This window comes from Sinocyclocheilus anshuiensis, unplaced genomic scaffold, assembly GCF_001515605.1.
Source record: "Sinocyclocheilus anshuiensis isolate Anshui unplaced genomic scaffold, SAMN03320099.WGS_v1.1 scaffold1114, whole genome shotgun sequence".
Lineage (NCBI taxonomy): Eukaryota > Metazoa > Chordata > Actinopteri > Cypriniformes > Cyprinidae > Sinocyclocheilus > Sinocyclocheilus anshuiensis.
This window is the reverse complement of record NW_015540838.1, coordinates 114,679-135,444: the sequence shown is the minus strand read 5'-3', so window position 1 is coordinate 135,444 and position 20,766 is coordinate 114,679. Positions and strand designations below refer to the sequence as shown.

General features: G+C 36.1%; 1 protein-coding gene across 6 annotated transcripts in view; it reads right to left on the bottom strand.

Moving 5' to 3' along the window:
• Positions 1–20,766, bottom strand: part of LOC107687393 (voltage-gated potassium channel subunit beta-2-like) — a 70,192-nt gene that overhangs the window by 43,450 nt on the left and 5,976 nt on the right. For 2 of the 6 annotated variants that reach the window (XM_016484695.1, XM_016484697.1), the window contains exons 1-2: positions 10,567–10,659; positions 8,095–8,381 (exon numbers count right to left, since the gene is read on the bottom strand). In XM_016484695.1, coding sequence (XP_016340181.1) covers positions 8,095–8,381; positions 10,567–10,617 — 338 coding nt within the window. In that variant the 5' untranslated portion in view covers positions 10,618–10,659. Of the gene's footprint in view, positions 1–8,094; positions 8,501–10,566; positions 10,660–11,630; positions 11,724–14,479; positions 14,522–14,704; positions 14,827–20,494; positions 20,578–20,766 lie in introns of those variants that run through there. The other 4 variants (XM_016484692.1, XM_016484693.1, XM_016484700.1 and 1 more) reach the window with 3 other exon arrangements.

The window sequence follows — 20,766 nt, the reverse complement described above, 5'->3', positions numbered from 1 at the left end:
TCCAACCAAAAAATATTTGAGGAATTATTCATTGGTGGTTGCTCATTATCTATATGCTGGCAAGCTGAAAAAAATGGTCTACTACTATAGCATACTACTTTTATGATGCTTTTTTATGCCAAGAGCTGCAACAATTATACTTTTGTGTTCAACAGTAAAAAAAACAGCATATAGGTTTGTAACAACAGGAATAGCAAATAATGGCAATTTTAATTTTTGGGGTGAACTGCTATCTAGCACAAGCAATGGTAAAAAGTGATAAACGTGTCGTCACCGATAGCCTCGTGGGCAGCGTGTCGACATGTAGCGCCATTGCGCTTCGGACATCCCGTGTCCGAGTCCCGGCTCGCGGACCTTTCCCGATCCCATCCCCCCTCTCTCTCCCACTTCGCTTCCTGTCTCACTACTATCCTATCAATAAAAGACAAAAACGCCAAAAATAAATCTTTAAAAGAAAAAAAAAGTAGTATGTGTGTATTTGAAAAACAGTAGGCGAAAAGTACTCTGATGACTTTCTATTTCCGGTGAGTCGCTTCCTGGCTCACTACTATCCTATCAATAAAAGACAAAAACGCCAAAAATAAATCTTTAAAAGAAAAAAAAAAAAGTGATAAATGTGTCTTCAGATCTGTTAATAGGTTCATACAGTACACAAAACCTCTATCAGCTCTTTGTAAGACAGACTTTCTGAGTGCCTGAACATTAATTGTGGCAGTTAATGCTGTGAATTACCCATGAGCCAAGAGTGCTCAGCCCTATGTACAGGAGAATAGAACAAAAGAGCACGCCAACTCACTCTGCTTGAGGCTTCTCAGCAGGAATCAAACTAGAACTTTATCAGATCAGTGATGATGACTCAAGCATACAGGGAAAAAAAAACTCCTATCTTGTCAGAAAAAAGCCATTATGATTAATTACAGTGGATTCCAGTTTTTATGAGCTCAAATTAACAGAGACCAAATGACATAATAATACTTTCAAAATGAACTAATGAAAGTAAAAAAGCACCTAAAAAATTGATGTTTCTCTTATGTTTTCTCTTATGCAGCAAACATTAAACATTGTAAGCTTTAAATTAAGGCTGTGCGATATTGAAGAAAAATGCGATATGCGATAACTCATTAAATAAAGTGTTAGTCGATATGCAATACGATAATGCTTAAAGTGCCACATGCTCAGATGAAACAGTTTTACTCAGCTGTTGCTGAGTCAGTTCTGTGAACTTCTATAACTATCTTGTGTCATATATATATATATATGGTTATTTGTATGTATGTACGTATCAAGAGCTCCCGTAAAACCACAACAAATTCCTGGTGTTTGCGCACACTTAAGTGGTGAATAAAGCTCATTCTGATTCTGATTCTAATAAGAAAGCACCCCTACAACAACTTCTGAAAGTGAACGGTAGTGTTTTACTCTAGCATTACATAAATATGTAATTTTAACATTAGTGTAATCATTTTAACATAAGTTTAGGAACTGAATAATAAAAAGGAAAAATACAACACTGCTTAGTATTTACTCTATGAATTCAATATGCACTGATTCTTATTTAAGATATAAACGTTATTTAGGTAAGAGCAGTTATTTTCTCTTTGTCTTTTGTTCATGGCCCCATATATGGCAAGCCGTAGCGATATGCATATTGCGATATGTATATTTGCGATATTTCGATATATTGCACAGCCCTACTTTAAATCTTAAAAGTATTTTTTCACCCAAAAATGAAAATTTCATAAAAATTCACTCATCCTCAGGTCATCCAAAATGTAGACGAGTTTGTTTGTTCAGTAGAACAGATTTAGAGATATTTAGCATTACATGCACTTGTTTATTAATGGATCCTCTGCTGTGAATGGGTGCCATCAGAATGAGAGTCCAAACAGCTGATACAAACATCATAATAATCCAAAAAGTAATCCACACAACTCCAGTCCATCAATTAATGCCTTGTGAAGTTAAAAGTTGCCTGTTTGTAAGAAACAAATTCATCATTAATGCATTTTAACAATAAACCGTCACTCCTGACCAAAATATGAGTCCGTAATCTATAATAACACTTCCTCCAGTGAAAAGGTCCATATTTCTCTCTCCTGAATCAAACGAGACAACTGGAGAAAACTATATTATGGACAGAGGACTCATCAAAGGTTCAAAGTTAAAAACATCTTAATAAATTTATTACAAACACACACAGGTTCTCACTTCAAGACGTTAATTGATGAACTGGAGTCATGTGGATTATAGTGATGTTTTTATCAGCTGTTTGGACTCTCATTCTGACGGCACCCATTCACTGTAAAAGATCCATTGGTGAGCAAGTGATGTAATGCTACATTTCTCCAAACTTGTTTCAATGAAGTAACAAACGCATCTACATCTTGGATGACCTGAGGGTAAGTACATTTTCAGCAAATTTTCACGAACTATCTGTTTAAAGTTAATTAAAAAAAAGTTAATGCATATGTTATGCATCAACTACTCTCTTACATGTAAAATAAAACAACCAAACCAAACGGGAAAACACAAGCAGGCAATCATAAAGTCATTTCTCATGTATATTTATAACTCTGTTCTGTAAGAGCCCTGAAGGTTACTGTAAAAGACTCGACATATCCTAAAGCTCTGCAATCCTGATGACATTAAAGAGACTTTAAGTCACACACACACACACACACACACACACACACACACACACGACAGGCTTCTCAGAAAATGGGCTTGCCAATATAGTGCGCAACTCAGTGCAAAATCCATAAATAAATATATTTCATATAAGCTGTCTTTTTCACATAAGCTACATCTCATTAGACTGCAACATCCCTGCCGCTCCCAATGATGAAGCAAGTAGACTTCTAATGCAAAATCGAACTCAATGTCAAACACTGTGTGGTTACATACCAGAGCTGTCACGAGTGTTAGAGGCTCTGACTGTTTCAGAGATTAAGTGGAACAAACATATTTATTTGAGACACGTGGACAGACAAGGGAAGAGAATGGGAAGAAATACACCAGGTGGACAGCATAGCATTTACTGCATTAAAGCACTGACAGCAATTACAGCTACATATACCAGCTGCTGCAATTCAATAGTGCTGAGCTGGTCCACAAAGCAAGGAAAATGAAGAGTGTAATGATCAACAAATTAAAATGAACATGTTGCAGAAAATTGCATTTCCATAAGCTTTCTTTCCGCTAATGATGCCCACAAAAGTGCAATCACAGCTCCAAAGGAATTAAGGAACTCCTTACAGGTCTAAGAGGGTGCAGATATTGTGAATCTGACATCTGTCCTGGTTGAATAGTCTTTACATGTGAGGACATGGCCAGGCGGTACATAAAGAAATGCGTGAAGGGTGTGATAAAACGGAGGTTCTCAATATTTTTGACTTCAAGTCCCCCGCTTTGTCCAAGACAATATTCCAAGCCCTTCTCGAAGCTGTTGTAATAAAAATAAACTAAAATAAAAGTAAAAAAGTTAGTTCAGTGTACACTTTTTTAGCATTTTAATTAATATTATGTTAATATAACTAAATTAAAATAATTTTAAGACTTATTACTGCCCACTGGAAGTTTGCCTTGAGAACCACTGATGTAAATTGAATAAATATTATTCAAATTACTCAAATTAACACACAAGTTGTCCTGCATGGGCAAAAATGTTGACATTTGCAGAAAATAACAGACTTATGCGGGCACACAAGAACATCTGTGTGTGCATGTGAAAACTCAAGTAATAATAATAATTAATAATAATTTATGCATTTAGCAGACGCTTTTATCCAAAGCGACTTACAGTGCATTCAGGCTATACATTTTTTACCAGTATGTGTGTTCCCTGGGAATCAAACCCACGATCTTTTGCGCTGCTAACGCAATGCTCTACCACTGAGCCACAGGAACACAAACTGAAAATGTTTTAATTTTAAAATAAAATTTTTGTTATTGTTATCTAGTGTGTATGTGAAAGTTTTTTTTTTTTTTCCATTTTACAGACTCTGTAACTATTTGTATTATTAATATTATTTGTATTTTATTTCAACTTAATTAGAAAAAAGCAAAAAAAAAAAAGCAGTTTTCATTAGTGATGTCAGACTTTTGGACAACACTGTATTTATTTGCAAGAAAAAATATAAAAACAAAAAAAAACGTATAAAAGACAAATTCCTGATACACAGGGAAAGTTAATAATAATTAATAATAATTAATTAATTATTATTATAAGGCAGCAGTTATAAGGATGAAATGCCGGGTCTCCCATTTCAAGCTTACGCTGCATGAGCAGCTTAATTCACAGCTACAGCGCCTGCGGTTCTCTCACATTGCTCCATCGCTCCATCTTCTAGACACTCTCTTAAAAAAAAAAAAAAGCTAACTGCACTTTCTTTAAATTGAATTCATAACAGCCTGGCCTTTTACTGGGCAGACCTGGAGGGAACAGCAGAAGACCGCCTGTCCGTCAGCATTACTGAATAGAGGAAAAGAACAGAATAGATCAATGAGTTTAGATTAGAGAATTTTTAAGCACATTTGGTCCCACTTTATATTAGGTATCTTTCATTAGTATGTACTTGCGTAAAAAAAAATAGTTTGGTACAATGTACTTATTGTATTAAAGTTGCACTGCAAAACACTTCGGATTTACACCGTCTATTAAGGTGGGATACCAATGGAAAAAGTCGACAGTGTAATTATAAATGAAATTACATGCAGACATTTTATAACATAAAAGCATGTGAATTGTATATAAAAATTAACTGTTAGTACATAGTAGTTAAAAACATTTAACAAAAAGTGTGTTTGCATATTTTGTTTATGAACCCAGGAGTGTATACTGCATATTCAAATTTAAACGCACTATTTCAGACTACAAATGATCAGTTTGATAGAATAACTTATTCAGCTCAAATGCACAGTTTTATGCTGGATTTATATGAAATAACAATAATATTCAATTAAAATGTATTTGTATAGCACTTTTCACAAAGCTTTACAAAGAATAAAATACTTTACAAGCAGCCTTACAAAAAGACTTACAATCAGCAAAAGTGCCAAGGAAAAAATTCCCTAAAATGTTGAGAAAGAGACCTTGGGAGAAGCTAAGAATTCATGCTTCTTTCTGACCTTCAACGGATAGGGGATATAAAGCACACACAAAAGCTAGCATTCATATAAAGTGAAGACAAAGATGTGAAGGAATCTAATCCATTCAAGGCATTTTTACAGCACCGTCTAATCCAGGCCCAGTGAACCATGTCTTATGGGTCCGTCTTTAGCTTGGTATCGGCCTGCAGAAAACCCTTTTTCCAGAATATGATTATCCCAAATAGTTTGATGTACTTAGATTATGCCAGACTGAAGGACGTTAACACATTTATTCTCCTCTCCTTTTTTCTTTTTTCATTCTGTTTCTTTCTTCTATTGAAACACAAGATTCTCTTTGGATCATTCTCAAATCATTAAGTTCATGCTGCTTGAGCGCTGCTAAAATGGGACATAAATACAGAGACATGGAATTTATATTAATATTAACCCTCACTGTATGCATACACTGCCAACGATAAATGGGTTCGAACAAATATTTTTAATGTTTTTGAAAGAAGTCTCTTATGCTCACCAAGGCTGCATTTATTTGATCAAAAATACAATATTGTGAAATATTATTACAATTTTAAATAACTGTTTTCCATTTTTTATATATTTATTCTTGTGATGGTAAAGCCGAATTTTCTGTACATTCCCTAAGGGGAAATACTACATAAAAAATAAAAGGGAAACACAGAAGGAAAAACAAAGAGACAGAATGAGCGTCCTTTAATTGAAGAGGAAGTAGAGCAGAAAAGAGGCCGGCCTCATTAGTTCTGGAGGACAGAAAGAAAGAAAGACAGACAGAGGCAGGGGCTCCAACTCCCTCCTGCACGGCACTTAATTGGTTATTAATTATTACTCTTGTACGGTTAACTGATTACATTCAAGTTCAGGAATCTTGGGATGACCGCTAATTGCATTGTGCTACTGGACTACGGTGGGATTCTGGGACAAACAATGAATCATGGTAGAAGTGAATCCATTAAAATGTCATCTCAAAATGTAAGGGTTATAATGTAATTCTATGAGAACTGAACTTGACAAATGAAGACACTACAGATGGACTGGTCAGTCTTGTTTTTGACAGACACAGACTTCACAGCACACATGATGCCAAGATGATGTGCACTTTCTGCCATCTGGTGGACATACCTGGCACAGCAGTTCATTAGGTTAGTGCCACAAATGAGACAGGGTTTGACCGGTTAGCATGATCCAGTTAGCCCCTGTTGGTAGATTAACTACACTATCTGGACCCAAAAACATATTTTTACATTTACAACCATTTAAAAGTATTTGTATATTGCGCAAGCAATCTATAAAATGCAAATATTTCATTATAGCAGTTGTTTGGACCTGAATAGACCTGGCTGCTGCTTTTCATGTCATGATAGTCGCAAGTAAAGGGCTTGGGACTGTTTAGACATGACAACACAGAGACTATTTAAATCCACACAGGCAAAAAAGGACAGTAAAGGAAGTTGATGATGGACTTAGTGATCAAACAGACCGATATAGATGCATGAGAGCATGTGGCAGGTAGAAAATAGACAACTGCTTTCAATAATTCAGCAACAACATGCCAGGCTGCGAATATCAACACTGTTATGAAATGATCCTGTGTAAAGTGTGAAAACTCTAAACAGTGGACATTTTAGAAGAAAGATCATTTATATTTCTCAGTTGGCAAACTACTTGCTAATGATGCTTTGTTTAATCGATGCATATTCAGAATGTGACTAAAAACAGCACAGATTGTATGTCGAGCGATAGCTTTGCTTCACCATTTGAGGTTTTTAAAGCCATTGTGATTAGTTGTGCTATTATATTCTGTAATTGAATCATCTGTATGATTATCTGTCACACACTGAGCAATCTTTGATCCAAACTGGAAGACACAGACTGCTGACATTCTACACCCCTTTTGTCAAAACACCAACTGTCCCTGACCATCAGTGCAAAGACATTCTGTCTCTAAAATTCCAAAAGCCTCCACAAGGTGCACTGGAAAACAGCACAATACAAATTTACAGGTAAATTATTAATGGTTTAAGATTGTATTGGTAATACTTTATAATTAGATTCAATTCATTAACATTAATTAAAAACCGAGAACACTATACAAGCAGGCCATCATGGGACCAATGTCCTCCCAATGGCTTATAAAAGCAAAGCACTTAATCCAAATCACACAGCTGGTCCAGACGCCGCTTCAGTCTCTGCTTAACACTTGCTATTCTCTCCGGGTGACTTAGATACACACAACATGGGCCAAAACAAGACTCCATTACACCTCCAAAGTGACAACCAATAGTCTAATAGACCAACAGGCAATATGTATGCGGTAAGATAACCATGAAGATTGGTGTCAAAATTATTATCAAAAGGGTTACTTTCCTGTCGAACAGACCAGTATAACCATGCTAGAAAACATTCATCTAAAACAGAAAGGTTGAGTGTTGTTATTGTTAAATAAAACTTTTTTTTTTGGTAATTAAAAAAGCTGAAGTAAAATAAAATATCATTAAATATAAATATATACAAATATATTTATATATTATATTTTATACATTTATTTTTATATTTATGTAATTTAAAAATAAAATATAAATATAAAAACCTCTAATAACTGAAAATTTTAAGTACTACAATTATTAAAACTAAACTGAAATACAAATTAAAGCCATTTAGAAATATTTTAAAAATAATAGTAAAATGAGAACAGCATAAGAAAATTACTCAAATTAAACAAATTAAAATATCAAAATAAAAACTAATTCAAAATATTCTATTAAATCCTACATAATACTAAAATCTCACTGGTTGAAAGACCAACTAGTAACTTACCAATGAAGAAAGCATATTTTCCCAAATAATTATCAACCTTGATTAAATTGGGAGCCACATTATTTTTCTATCCAGCATCAATCATCGAGCTAATCATCATTTGTGAAACTCATTCCCAGACTTCAAAGCAGGACTTGCGTCCTCTGTGGCCCTTACCTGTACCTCATCCCAGTCTGGAAGGAGATGGACTCCTGTAGAGACACTCCATTGGTCCTCAGAAAGTCCTCCAGATTTTTGAGCTGGGCGGCGGCCCGCACCTCACGCAGACTCCTAATCTCACCCAGTTCCCCCCGACCCTGCCGCAAAGGGTACAGGCCCTGGTCAGACAGGTAGCGGTCGATGTCGCTCCGCATGCTTTCGCTGAAGGACAAGGACAGCATCTTGCTGCTACTAATGCTGCTGCTCCTTCGTATGCTGTTCCCCGGCGGCCCATTCTTGGGAATCTGCAGGGGTTCGGAGGGGACACTGTGTTGGCGGCTGAGGCGGCGGCCGGCGTGCCCGACCCGAAGCTCAGTCAAACTGCTTCTGTGAGTGGCAAACATGCCTTGCAACCAGGTGACCAGGTCTCACACACACAGACAGAAGAGTGAAGCAAGTGGCATGACAGAGACCAGCAGACTGTTGCAGATCAGAGCCCTTGCTTTAAATAGCGCCCGCCTCCCATGGCAATCAACACTGTAATCACACATCCATGCACTGCATTCAGAGCTCACCCTCCCGGCCCCTCTTCTCCTGTGGGACTCCAATACAACAGCTAATTTTAACGGGCTGATCTTCATAGAATACAGTCAAGTGCTGGCTAAATGGGAGGTGTATTCTTCTTTCATACACATGCGTGATCAAGCAACAGAGGTGAGTGGACATTCAGGCATGCTTGAAGAATGCTGTAAGGCCTGCTGCAGTTGCTCTGGAGAACCCGAATGCCAAAACTATCCAGGATCCAGTCCATTAAAACAGCCTCGTAATATATGACGGTCAAAAAATAGACTGCCATTGACCCCAACAAAGGCCAGAATCCTAAAAATAAATATCATGTACCTCTTGTAGTACAAAAACATAATGAGAGGCCTAAATATAAAATGTGTCTATATTCATGTTTCTTCAACTTTGGGCACATTTATGTACCAGGTTGATTAGATTTTGGGTTGATTTAGGTTGTTTGTTTGTTTGTTTTTTCCAGTTACATTGTTATACGAAGATCAAAAATCTAAGATCTAAAATTATCATGCCTTCATCACTTTTTTTGATACTTTTTTTATTTATAAATTAAAAAGTCACAATTTTAAACTTAATCAAAATACACCATAAAATATTAATTATTGTATGTTTAAAATTATTATAAATATTGAAATAATCCAATTTAATATTTATGGGTGGAAAAAAAAAATTTAAACAATTTTTCAAAATAATGTAAATCATCTGAATTTTATGACTGGCTTTCTGATGTGATGTCATTTCTGCAACACAGAACAATTTTTGCCTCTACAAATTTTGTAATGAAAAAGAGACAATGATGTTAGTGAAGTGTATGATGATGAAACAAAGAAAAAAAATCATGGTATCAAAATATATATATAATTTGAGATGTGCTGGAAATGACACTGTGGAAAAAATAAAAAAAAGAAAGAAATGAAATTTTTCTGTGATGCACATGTATCACTGCTGGACATTTTTAGATGACAAATTTAGTGAGAAACTAGTGAGAGGGTGAAAAGTGTGATTTAAGAGACTTTAAATACACAGGAACAAAACTACCCATAGCCTGAAGAAACATCCATATATTTTTGTAGTCATAGGATATATATGATACATGAAGCATTTTTTTTTAATTACAAGTGAAGTGGTCTAATGCTGCTTATCTGTGGCTTTGACAAATAACCAACTAATAATCACAAATCTAAATCCTTATAATATATAAAAGTGCAACTGTCATGAGGAATGCTGAAAATAGTCACTGCTCAAACAATGTCAAACTGACTGGTGTTCTGCTGACAAATGACAACAGAAATCCATTCAAAACAATATACAAGAACCCCTTGAGCACAGAACTGTATGCCTAGGACATATCTGAATAATTTACTCAACAAACATCTATGTAACAACGTTATGAAGACATGCTTTCTTGTTATTAATTATTAGTTTATTAGAACACCTGTCACAAAATGCCAATAGTGCGGTCAGGACAGCATGTACAGACCATGTACTAATCATTTGAATCCACATCTCATGTGAGTCTGTGAGCAATCCTGGTCCAAAATGACATTTCTCCCATCAAAAAAGTAGCATCTGGCTTTACATCTCACCGAATACAATACATCAAGTAAGAGATCAAAAAAAAAAAAACACTCTCCACAGCTTAGTTTACCTTTCTACCCTGCAAAAGCTCTACAGTGGGAAGAAAGTGACTTAGTATGAGGCAAACCGACCTTCTTTACTCTCATAACTAAAACATCATGATGCAGTAGCTAACAGTAGACCAAGAGAGTCTGTGGATCTAAGCCCTGCTCTCCGTTCCCCCATCACACTAACGCCTCTAACCTGAGAGAGGACTGTGGGCGTGAGCGGGATCACCATGCAACATCCTCAAGTGGTACCCATGTTCAGCTAAAGTACCAGCCTTGTACTTACCCGGTTCCTCGGAGGTCGAGTCACGTATGGGTTTTGCACTACACTGCTCATCTGACAACTTAATGGTAGTCAGCACACTAAAGAAGACTGCCGTTTTCCTCCTTAAACTGAGAGTCTTTCGAATATGAGCCTTAGTAATTAGTTAACGGCAAAATAAAAGCTCCACCCCTCAAAAACATCAGACACCACCCACACTGACGAATGTCACAGAGAGAATGTTTTGCGAACCTATCGCAGTGCCAGAATGCACTGCAAACATGAATTATTCAAGACAGCTTTTGCTCTAAAAGCCTTTGATGTTGTACCACAAGAAAGTGTACTAAAAGCAATTTTTGCTTGTTCTCTGTTTCGTACGAGTACAACATTTACAAGTACAACCCAGCTATCGCAAGCAGAATGAAGAACAAAAAAAGCATTGCATATTATCTTGTTCAGGGTATAGTGAGGAAATCATCACTAAAATAAATAAAATAAAATAAAATATTTTTAAATGGAACTAAAATTATTTAAATATTTTAATATAATTCATTAAAATATTTTATATGTTTTAAATTATTTTTAAAATACAATAAACACATTTAAAAAAAATAATACAATTAATAAAATTAAATTACATTTTAAAACAAAGTCAAATAATATAACATTTCGGTACACACAGTAAAGTTCTACACATATAGGTTAAACTCTAAATAAGGTGCTACAAATAATTTAATAATGCAAATGTCACATAAGTCATAAAGAAATTATGTGTGTGTCACTCCTTGCTGTTTTCAAGTGCAGATATTCTGCTTTAGATAATGATGACAATAGATTCAGGGCCATAGGGGTGTGAAGGAGATGTTGGAGAGAGAGCGAGAAAGAGGTTACGTATTCAAGTGGAAGTCAAACCCAGCAGACCGTAAACTTGTTCACACAGTAGATGGTGAGTGCTTAAGCCCTGCTCTCCGTTCCCCCATCACACTAACGCCTCTAACCTGAGAGAGGACTGTGGGCGTGAGCGGGATCACCATGCAACATCCTCAAGTGGTACCCATGTTCAGCTAAAGTACCAGCCTTGTACTTACCCGGTTCCTCGGAGGTCGAGTCACGTATGGGTTTTGCACTACACTGCTCATCTGACAACTTAATGGTAGTCAGCACACTAAAGAAGACTGCCGTTTTCCTCCTTAAACTGAGAGTCTTTCGAATATGAGCCTTAGTAATTAGTTAACGGCAAAATAAAAGCTCCACCCCTCAAAAACATCAGACACCACCCACACTGACGAATGTCACAGAGAGAATGTTTTGCGAACCTATCGCAGTGCCAGAATGCACTGCAAACATGAATTATTCAAGACAGCTTTTGCTCTAAAAGCCTTTGATGTTGTACCACAAGAAAGTGTACTAAAAGCCATTTTTTGCTTGTTCTCTGTTTCGTACGAGTACAACATTTACAAGTACAACCCAGCTATCGCAAGCAGAATGAAGAACAAAAAAAGCATTGCATATTATCTTGTTCAGGGTATAGTGAGGAAATCATCACTAAAATAAATAAAATAAAATAAAATATTTTTAAATGGAACTAAAATTATTTAAATATTTTAATATAATTCATTAAAATATTTTATATGTTTTAAATTATTTTTAAAATACAATAAACACATTTAAAAAAAATAATACAATTAATAAAATTAAATTACATTTTAAAACAAAGTCAAATAATATAACATTTCGGTACACACAGTAAAGTTCTACACATATAGGTTAAACTCTAAATAAGGTGCTACAAATAATTTAATAATGCAAATGTCACATAAGTCATAAAGAAATTATGTGTGTGTCACTCCTTGCTGTTTTCAAGTGCAGATATTCTGCTTTAGATAATGATGACAATAGATTCAGGGCCATAGGGGTGTGAAGGAGATGTTGGAGAGAGAGCGAGAAAGAGGTTACGTATTCAAGTGGAAGTCAAACCCAGCAGACCGTAAACTTGTTCACACAGTAGATGGTGAGTGCTGTTCTCAGCTGCCCATTACAACAGGAAACACATTAGCTTTTAATGTATAAGCACAGTAGCTTATTTGCTCTTGTGTTAATTACAGTTCTCCATACAGAGCAACTTTGACAAAGCTGCGAACATTGCCGTTTCCTTCATTTCCCAGTGACTAAAGACTCCAGGCGTGCCTTCAAACAGTAGCATCTATTATTTAGCATACACCATTTGCCTACGATGTCACATCCAGTCTAAATATATAACTCATTTCATAGGCCAGTACGAGTCTGCGTTCCTCCGTCTCTTGTGTGAAACAAGATCGCCAGTAAGTGTAGGTTCAGTGTTCTCTCAAATGACTCAGCAGAGCTCATTATGAAATTATTACACTACATCTTGGCTTTGTGTAAGATGTTGATGTCAGGAATAGCTAAACAGAGACAGGAAGAGCTACAGCATCACTCGGACAAGATGAAAATAGAGAGCATATCTCTGTAGAATGCTGGCAATGAACTTATATTTAGAACATTAACAGTGTTTTGTAGACACATTTCCTAAATTAAAATATAGGTTTGGGGTCTGTAAGATTTTTTGAATATTTTCTATTTTATTATTTTTGAAAATGTAATTTATTCTTGTGGCGGTAAAGCTGAATCTTCAGCAGCCGCTACTCCAGTCTTCAGTGTCACATGACCCCTCAGAAATCACTCTATGTTGATTTGGTGCTCACGAAACATTTCTTATTGCAGTTAATATTTGTCAAAACTATGATAATTATTTTAGGATTCTTTGTTAATGAAAAAGTTCAAAAGAACAACATTTATTTGAAATAGAAATCTTTTCAGCATGATCAGTGTCTTTACTGTTATCTTGATCAATTTAATGCATCCATGCTGAATAAACTATGATAATTATTTTAGGATTCTTTGTTAATGAAAAAGTTCAAAAGAACAACATTTATTTGAAATAGAAATCTTTTCAGCATGATCAGTGTCTTTACTGTTATCTTGATCAATTTAATGCCTCCATGCTGAAAAAAAGTATTAATTTTTTTTTTTTTTTTTTTATTATACAGAACCCAAACTTTTTGAACAGTACAATATATACTTAAGTACCTAAGTATATCCTCCATACTTACATCAACTTGGCAACAATGCCTTTTAGGTTGAACATATGGTTCCTCTGACTGAAATATAATTTTAAAAAGCCTTTTATGCCATTTTAGAGCAAATATTGACATATACAAGAAAAGGTGTCTTTACACAGTAACAATGTTCTAAAAACAGAAAAGTTTTTTCCTTTGCGTTTTTAAAAAGTGTCGTGTACAGACGGGAACACGGTCAAAACAATCCCTGTTTACACAGATTTTCAAAAACGACAAAAAATGCAGTATTATGCATGCCAGGCCAATAGTTGGCAATGTCACTTTATAAGGAAACACTACGCATCTGCACACATACCTATAGACTAAACACATAATACGCATGACCATGATATCACCATTTTCACAAATTCATGTTTTTGTAGTTTACACAGAGACAATAACGCTACTGTTTTCAAAAACTTGCACTTTGAAGGTTTGCATTTTCAGGCCCCTAAAAACACAGTTGTTGTGTAAATGCCACCTTTTAATTGTAAATGCTGTTGTGTAAACGCCACCTAAGATATATATTTTAAACCAGATCACCACCCCTACAAATGGTTAAAACTCCTTGCTGCTAACACAAAAGTTTCAGTCTCAGCACATGCTAGGAAGTGGAAAGTTACTGATTTTACAATCCAGCTCCATCACTATTGTCCTTGAGCAAGGCACTTAACTCCAGGATACTCCAGGGGGACCGTCTCTGCAATTTACTCTACTGTATAGTGCTATGGATGAAAGCCTTTTATGTAATCTTGTGGAGAGCTGGCTATATTTACACATGAAGGGCAGATGTACAGTACCTGTAAAACTGCAGCTGTCTCTTTGGACTCCCATATCGAGCTCTACAGCAACAGCAAAAAAGAAAAAAGGAGTGTTAGTACAACTTAGTTTGTCCTTTTTAACTTTATTTAGTGGAGGTGGGAAAGAATAGTATAAATATAGTGCATTGGTTATGTATTGTCATATAGGACTTTTCATTTAACAGTAACCTATTGACTCTCTTTGAGTGTGAAGGTTCTGCTCACGTATAGGGGGATCCAGTCTGCCGTGTGGAGAGACGAGCAGGGGAATCCGTGTTGGGTTCAGGGTACATGGAGCCCTGAGGGAGGAGAGACCAGCTGACAGCTCTCACTCAGACTCTCAGCTTCTGTACAGAACACAGAGAAAATATTGTAGAAAAAAAAGCAAAACAGTGCATGGCCAGGAGGTGGCGCCACTTATTTGTTTTGTGCCACTCATGGGGAACTCACTGTACACTCTGAAAATTACCCAAAAGACTAAGTTGCATTTACATCTCATTGCTGGTTAGCCTGAATATCTTCAGTCTGTTTAGATCTGATTGATTCTGCTTCGGAAAACAAACTCTTCCTAAGCCAAACTAAACACTGTTATGCTGACAATTTTTTTCTTATTCTTGAAATGCAAACACTAAAGGACATTAAACAGAGAAAAGATAGTAGGGTCAGGGGAAAAACAAAAAACATCTTAATTTATTTCTGCACATCTTGGTTCAAGGGTGACCCACTCATAACTTATTTAGCTACTATGCTAATGCATATTTCAGCATTAATGACGTGTGCCATAAATAGCTGAGTTTACAAGTACACTGATGATCAAGTGATGTGTTATGGGGTAACTTACCTAAAAACCAATTAGAATTCAGTGCAGCGGTGAATTTTAGCCCCAGGAGTCACTTGACACATCTCTATCTCATTAGTGCATGAATTCAGAGGTTAGAGGCCATTGAAATGCAGATTCTCAGAAAGAACTGTCCTAAATGTCCTCTATTAGCAGTGATCTGTCATTGCTAATATAGTATTCATACTATTTGAACTACTACAGACATAACAGTGCGGTAAATGAGTCTTCACCTTTTATAATAAATAAATAAATAAAATCCACTATTGTGAATGCAATGAAAGTTGTATGACCACTACAAATGGTATAAAATAGAGCCTTTAAGTTGTTTTACATAAGTTTGCAACATTGCAACCCAGTTACTACAATTTGGGACATTATAAAATCAGTGTGAAATAAAATCATGTGTGTATATTCTGTCTCTTGTCTTTTTAAATCAATAAACATTAAACAAACCTGTAAGTAAGCACATACATAGATAGATAGATAAATAAATAAACAAATAAATACAGTTAGAATAGTTAGAGTTGTATCCTAAATTACATTAAGATGCCAGTCAGAGTGCTTTTTAGTTAGTAATAAACTTTTATTTTACAAAAACATAATCCCTGTAATCCCTGACTGTAATCCCTGTGTGTTGTTTCCAGCATGGGCAAACTCCCAATATTACTGAACAAGCATGACGCTGTTGAAAGCCTGATGAGGTCCACCTGCTGCCTCCTCTCACCGCAGGGCCAACTGGCCCATCTCCAGCCTGGCAGAATTTTACCAGCAGTACATTATAAACTGCAGAGATAATACATTCAGGCAAGAGAAGTGAGAGAAAGTGTAGGGTCAACACTTCACATAGCTCTGTTTGGCACATGGAGTATTGATGCTACTGCAGAGTGATACAGTATTCCAGCAGAAAGAGGGGGAGATTTTGGGGTCATATACACTTATAGAGTGCATTAGTACCTGCCCACCGGAAGTTTTTTTTCCCTCGTTCATTTTTTCCATATGGATATTAAAAAAGTCTTCAGTGAAGCGTTATAAGCCTTAAACTAAACCAACCAGCTACAAGGTGAATCACAACATTACAAATTTTTATTTGAAGCAAAAGGGTATTTGAAAATCAGACAAAAAGACAAAGGAACAAGACTGTGTACTTAAGAACATTAACACTGGCTTTAATGAGGGAAAGAACTATGATGCTGGCTAATGTAGATTTTTGCCATAAATTTTGTTAAACGTGATTGTTTAAAAAAAAAAAAAAAGAGGAAATAATGCAAAAAGATGGCTTCTACAAAAGCATGTACCATCGATTAACAACCTTGGAGCTCTGATTGGTCTGTGTTTAATAATCCTATAACTTTTGTTTTGGCTTATTTTCAGGTTTAAATAGGATTTTGCAGCCTACTTTTGAACCTCACTCTATTAGGTTATAAAGAATAATACTCAGAAAGAAAAGAGATGGAAACTGCAGAGAACAGCATTAAAGTTAATATTTACAAAGATACAATTACAATAACAAGGAGTGCTGTTTTATATCAATGCTTGGTTACAAATTTTCCAATAAACAGCTGTGATACTTTAATATAAAGCCACCAAACAGAAATCAACTAAATCCAGTATCACACCCTAAAGAACCTAAAACAGCCTCCTGAAATCTACACCAACAATTAGGTAAGTTTTATCAGTCTTTATTGCATCACGTCCCGCGACTCTTGTATCGGAATACGTCTCATATCAGGATACCCAACCCTTTAGTCTGATGGCTAACGCTTTGGTTTTGGATGTCAATGTGACAGAGACAACAGCCACAATCTGGCCCTCGATATGTTTGCTAAAGGTGTCCTCTGAGAGGCCAGGTGGCATGAGCTAGTAATCACCCTGCATGACCTGAACACACCGCACACAAACACAGAAGCTATGCGCAATATGAAGAGAGAGAGAGACTTTATGCATTTTATGCAGACTATACATAACACATAAAAGTGTACAGTATGTTGACAGTCAGGCTTATTGATTGGCCTTTAGCTAGATACAGCAAAAAACATTATGCACAGTATGTTCAACATAACCTAAAGGGCCAACGGCAATCAATGCCGATGTCTGTTCCTTCCATTACAAAAGTTATTTTGAATTTGACATGCCAAAATTAATATAACATTTTTAATTACTGTAACAGTATTTACACTTTACAATTTGTAATAAAGTTTCCTGAGCACCAAATCAGAGTGATTTCTGAAGAATCATGTGACACTGAAGACTGCTAAAAATTCAGCTTTGCCATCACAGGATGGAATACATTTTAAAAGCAGTACAATATTACAATAATATATTACTGTTTTACTGTATTTTTTATTAATTTAATGCATCCTTGATAAGCATAAGTGACTTCTTTATATACTGTATGTGGTTAAAATTTTAACAAGGCAGCATTAATGTGACATTAATATTGTGTATAGTGACATTATAATATAGTGACATTAGTACTGTCCTGCATATGTTCTTCAGATCAACGTCCTACAACGAATGACAAACTGAGCAATAACAGCTCGGTTGTAAGACATTTAGTGGATACTTGCTTTCTGTGGCATTTTAAAATGGAGAGAAAATAAAAATAAAAAGCGAAAGAGGGAAGAGAACAAGGGAATGGAAGTTAGATTTATAATATCAAGTTCACATTTCTGCTGTTTCATGCTGTTACGGGTGGCAAAGTGTGGGGGGAGCGGATAGTATCAATATACAGTAAGACATGAGCACCACGGCAACACACTCTCTCTCACACACACACACACACACACACACACACACAAACACACACACACGCACACACACACAGAGAGAGAGTGACAAGTCATTTCCTCAGGAGGTTCTTTCAAAAACAAAACCAATTTCAATGGATCTTGAGACATGGTGACATTTGATCATGATTCAGGAACACCAATTCAATGTCCATATGTGGGGTCCAAAAATCTAGGATTTAAAGTACTTTTTTTTTGCTCTTTTAGGTTTTTGAATTAAGCTAAAATTGAGAAATGATTCAATTTAATTATTTAATAGATGAAGAAATGTTAGAATGCAAAATGAAGAACTAGTTTTCTAGATTTCAGTTTACATCTTGCTCTGACCAATGTGACAAGAATGCACCTGACATCATAATTACAACTTCCTAACTCATAAATAACTTCTATTAATTTGCCTATGCATGTAAGCTCTATTATCTAAAAATGGCAACAGATCATTACTACACTTATCACCTGTATCAGTGTTTACAGCATGCATAATGTTATGTAACATCCTAGCTGAATCAAAGTAGGCAGGGAAACAGAGTGATCCACCCTTCAGACATATGGAGTGAGTCAGGTTTAGAGAGAGGGAGAGGTGGGGCAGGCTTTGAGATCATAATGCAGTGAAGCCTCACTGTTGCCTCATCAGGATTCTGGGCAGTGTACTGCATTGTCAGCATGCTCTCGCTCGCTCTCTCTCTCTCAGCACTCCAACTCCTCTACAGTGCTTTGTAGGGTAGCTCCTAACTCTGCTGTGTGTTACAGATGAGCTGAATGGTGGTCAATGTCTATTGTAGACATCCCACTTCCCCAAGGGCTTTTAAGAGCAGCTGAAGAACACAGAAAATGCTGGCCGCCTCGTGCCAGTCCTCATTAGGAATGCATCCAAGATGTTTTTTCTTTTCTGCCTCTCTCTCTCTCTCCATCGGTTAACTACAAAATCAATCATAAGTGCTCTGTTACAGTCTCTGCTAACACGAGGCACAAAACCTGAGAAAAAGTTTACTAAAATTCACAGTTTGTTTACTTTAGTCCCATTCGAAACCTGAAAATGCTATCTTTTCATTTGGTCTGCTTTGTATAGTCTGTTTTAAATGGCGTATCCTTTGCTGCCCATGATATCCCAAAATGCTGGAAAAAATAAAATCTGAAAGTATGGTTGGAAATGTAAAGTGGTGCCTTGAAAAACTGTTTGAAACCAGTTTCAATAGAAGAGACATTCATACAAAAATGCTAGATGTTAAGTCAATGACTGATCAGTCTGACTTTACATTATAGGCTTGTTTCTGCAGTCTATATTATTGATTATCGATTATAATGGGAGTGATTCAGTTTTTCAGTGCTCGCTTGCATGATTGGATGTAAGTGCAAAAGTCTACATCCCATTTTAAGATTTTAGAGATGACAACAAATTTTAAGGGTTGAGCTATGTCAAAACATTTACACATAAGATTATATTAGGTTTTCTGATATATAAAATACAGATGATATAGAATGCATTATTAGGATTCATGAGGATCTGTAAATCAATTGAAAAACTTCAAAGTGCCACACTAACAAAACTGGTGTGGAATGATGCTTAACTAAGAAGTCTTTTAAACCCATTTAGATACATTTCAACTCAATAATGCATTCAATAACACTTTTAAAGAGGTAGTTCACCCAAAAGCAACATTTTGTCACCATTTACTCACCTTAATGTCAATCCACACCTGTATCACTTCTGCAGAACACAAAAGATGTTATATTTTGAAGACCCCATTGACTTTTATTGAATGGAAAAAACAACAGCACTGAAACATTTTTAAAATATTATCTTTTATCTTCCACAGAAGACACAGTGTCATACAGGTTTAAAACGACATGAAAGTAAATGATGACAGAATTAAATTTTTTTTGGGGTGAACTATCCCTTCAAATCATTAACATGTAGAGCAGCACAAAGCTGAGCTGGAAGTCCAGTCACTTTAGGACCTGCTGTCCACCTTCTTCTTATATACTCCAGAATAGATCATCTGGACTATCACAATCATCTCACTCCAGTAAAAATACAGTACAAGTGAATATATGAAGCACCTAGCAACCCTATGACTGCAGTGAACCAATCACAGTGCAGAGTTTGAACTGAAGCCAAAACTCTGTGAAAGTAGACAGTGATCACCTACAGAGTGCTAAAACATGAGTGTACACGTAAGAGATGCATCAGCGTACAAATAGAGATGCAATACATCTCTTCTAAAATGATCAGACATGAAATTTGTTAAGGTTATTTCCCACAGAATAGGACTGGTTTAACAACTCTCACTGAGCATCAAAGAAAACAAAGGATTCTGGCATGTAAAAAATCATAAACCAAGACTACAGATACGATTCTAAAAAGGCATACTGCAGTTGCACACTCACCAGTGTCCTGTGCTGTGTTTCTGCCTGATAACTCCAGCTTGGCTTTCACTGTTGAAACACAGATGGGCTGAGCAGAATCCTGTCTGAAAGGTGTAAGATAGAGAAAGGAAGAGACAGACAGGGAAGAGAGAGAAAGGGAGGAGTGAGCTCAGGATGTTGCCAGTGCTTTGGCTTGCAGTAATGTATTTCTCTCCAAGCTCAGCGAATCTGCTAACCGGCTATACAGATCATCAACTCTGAATGTGTGTGTGTGTGTGTGTGTGTGTGTGTGT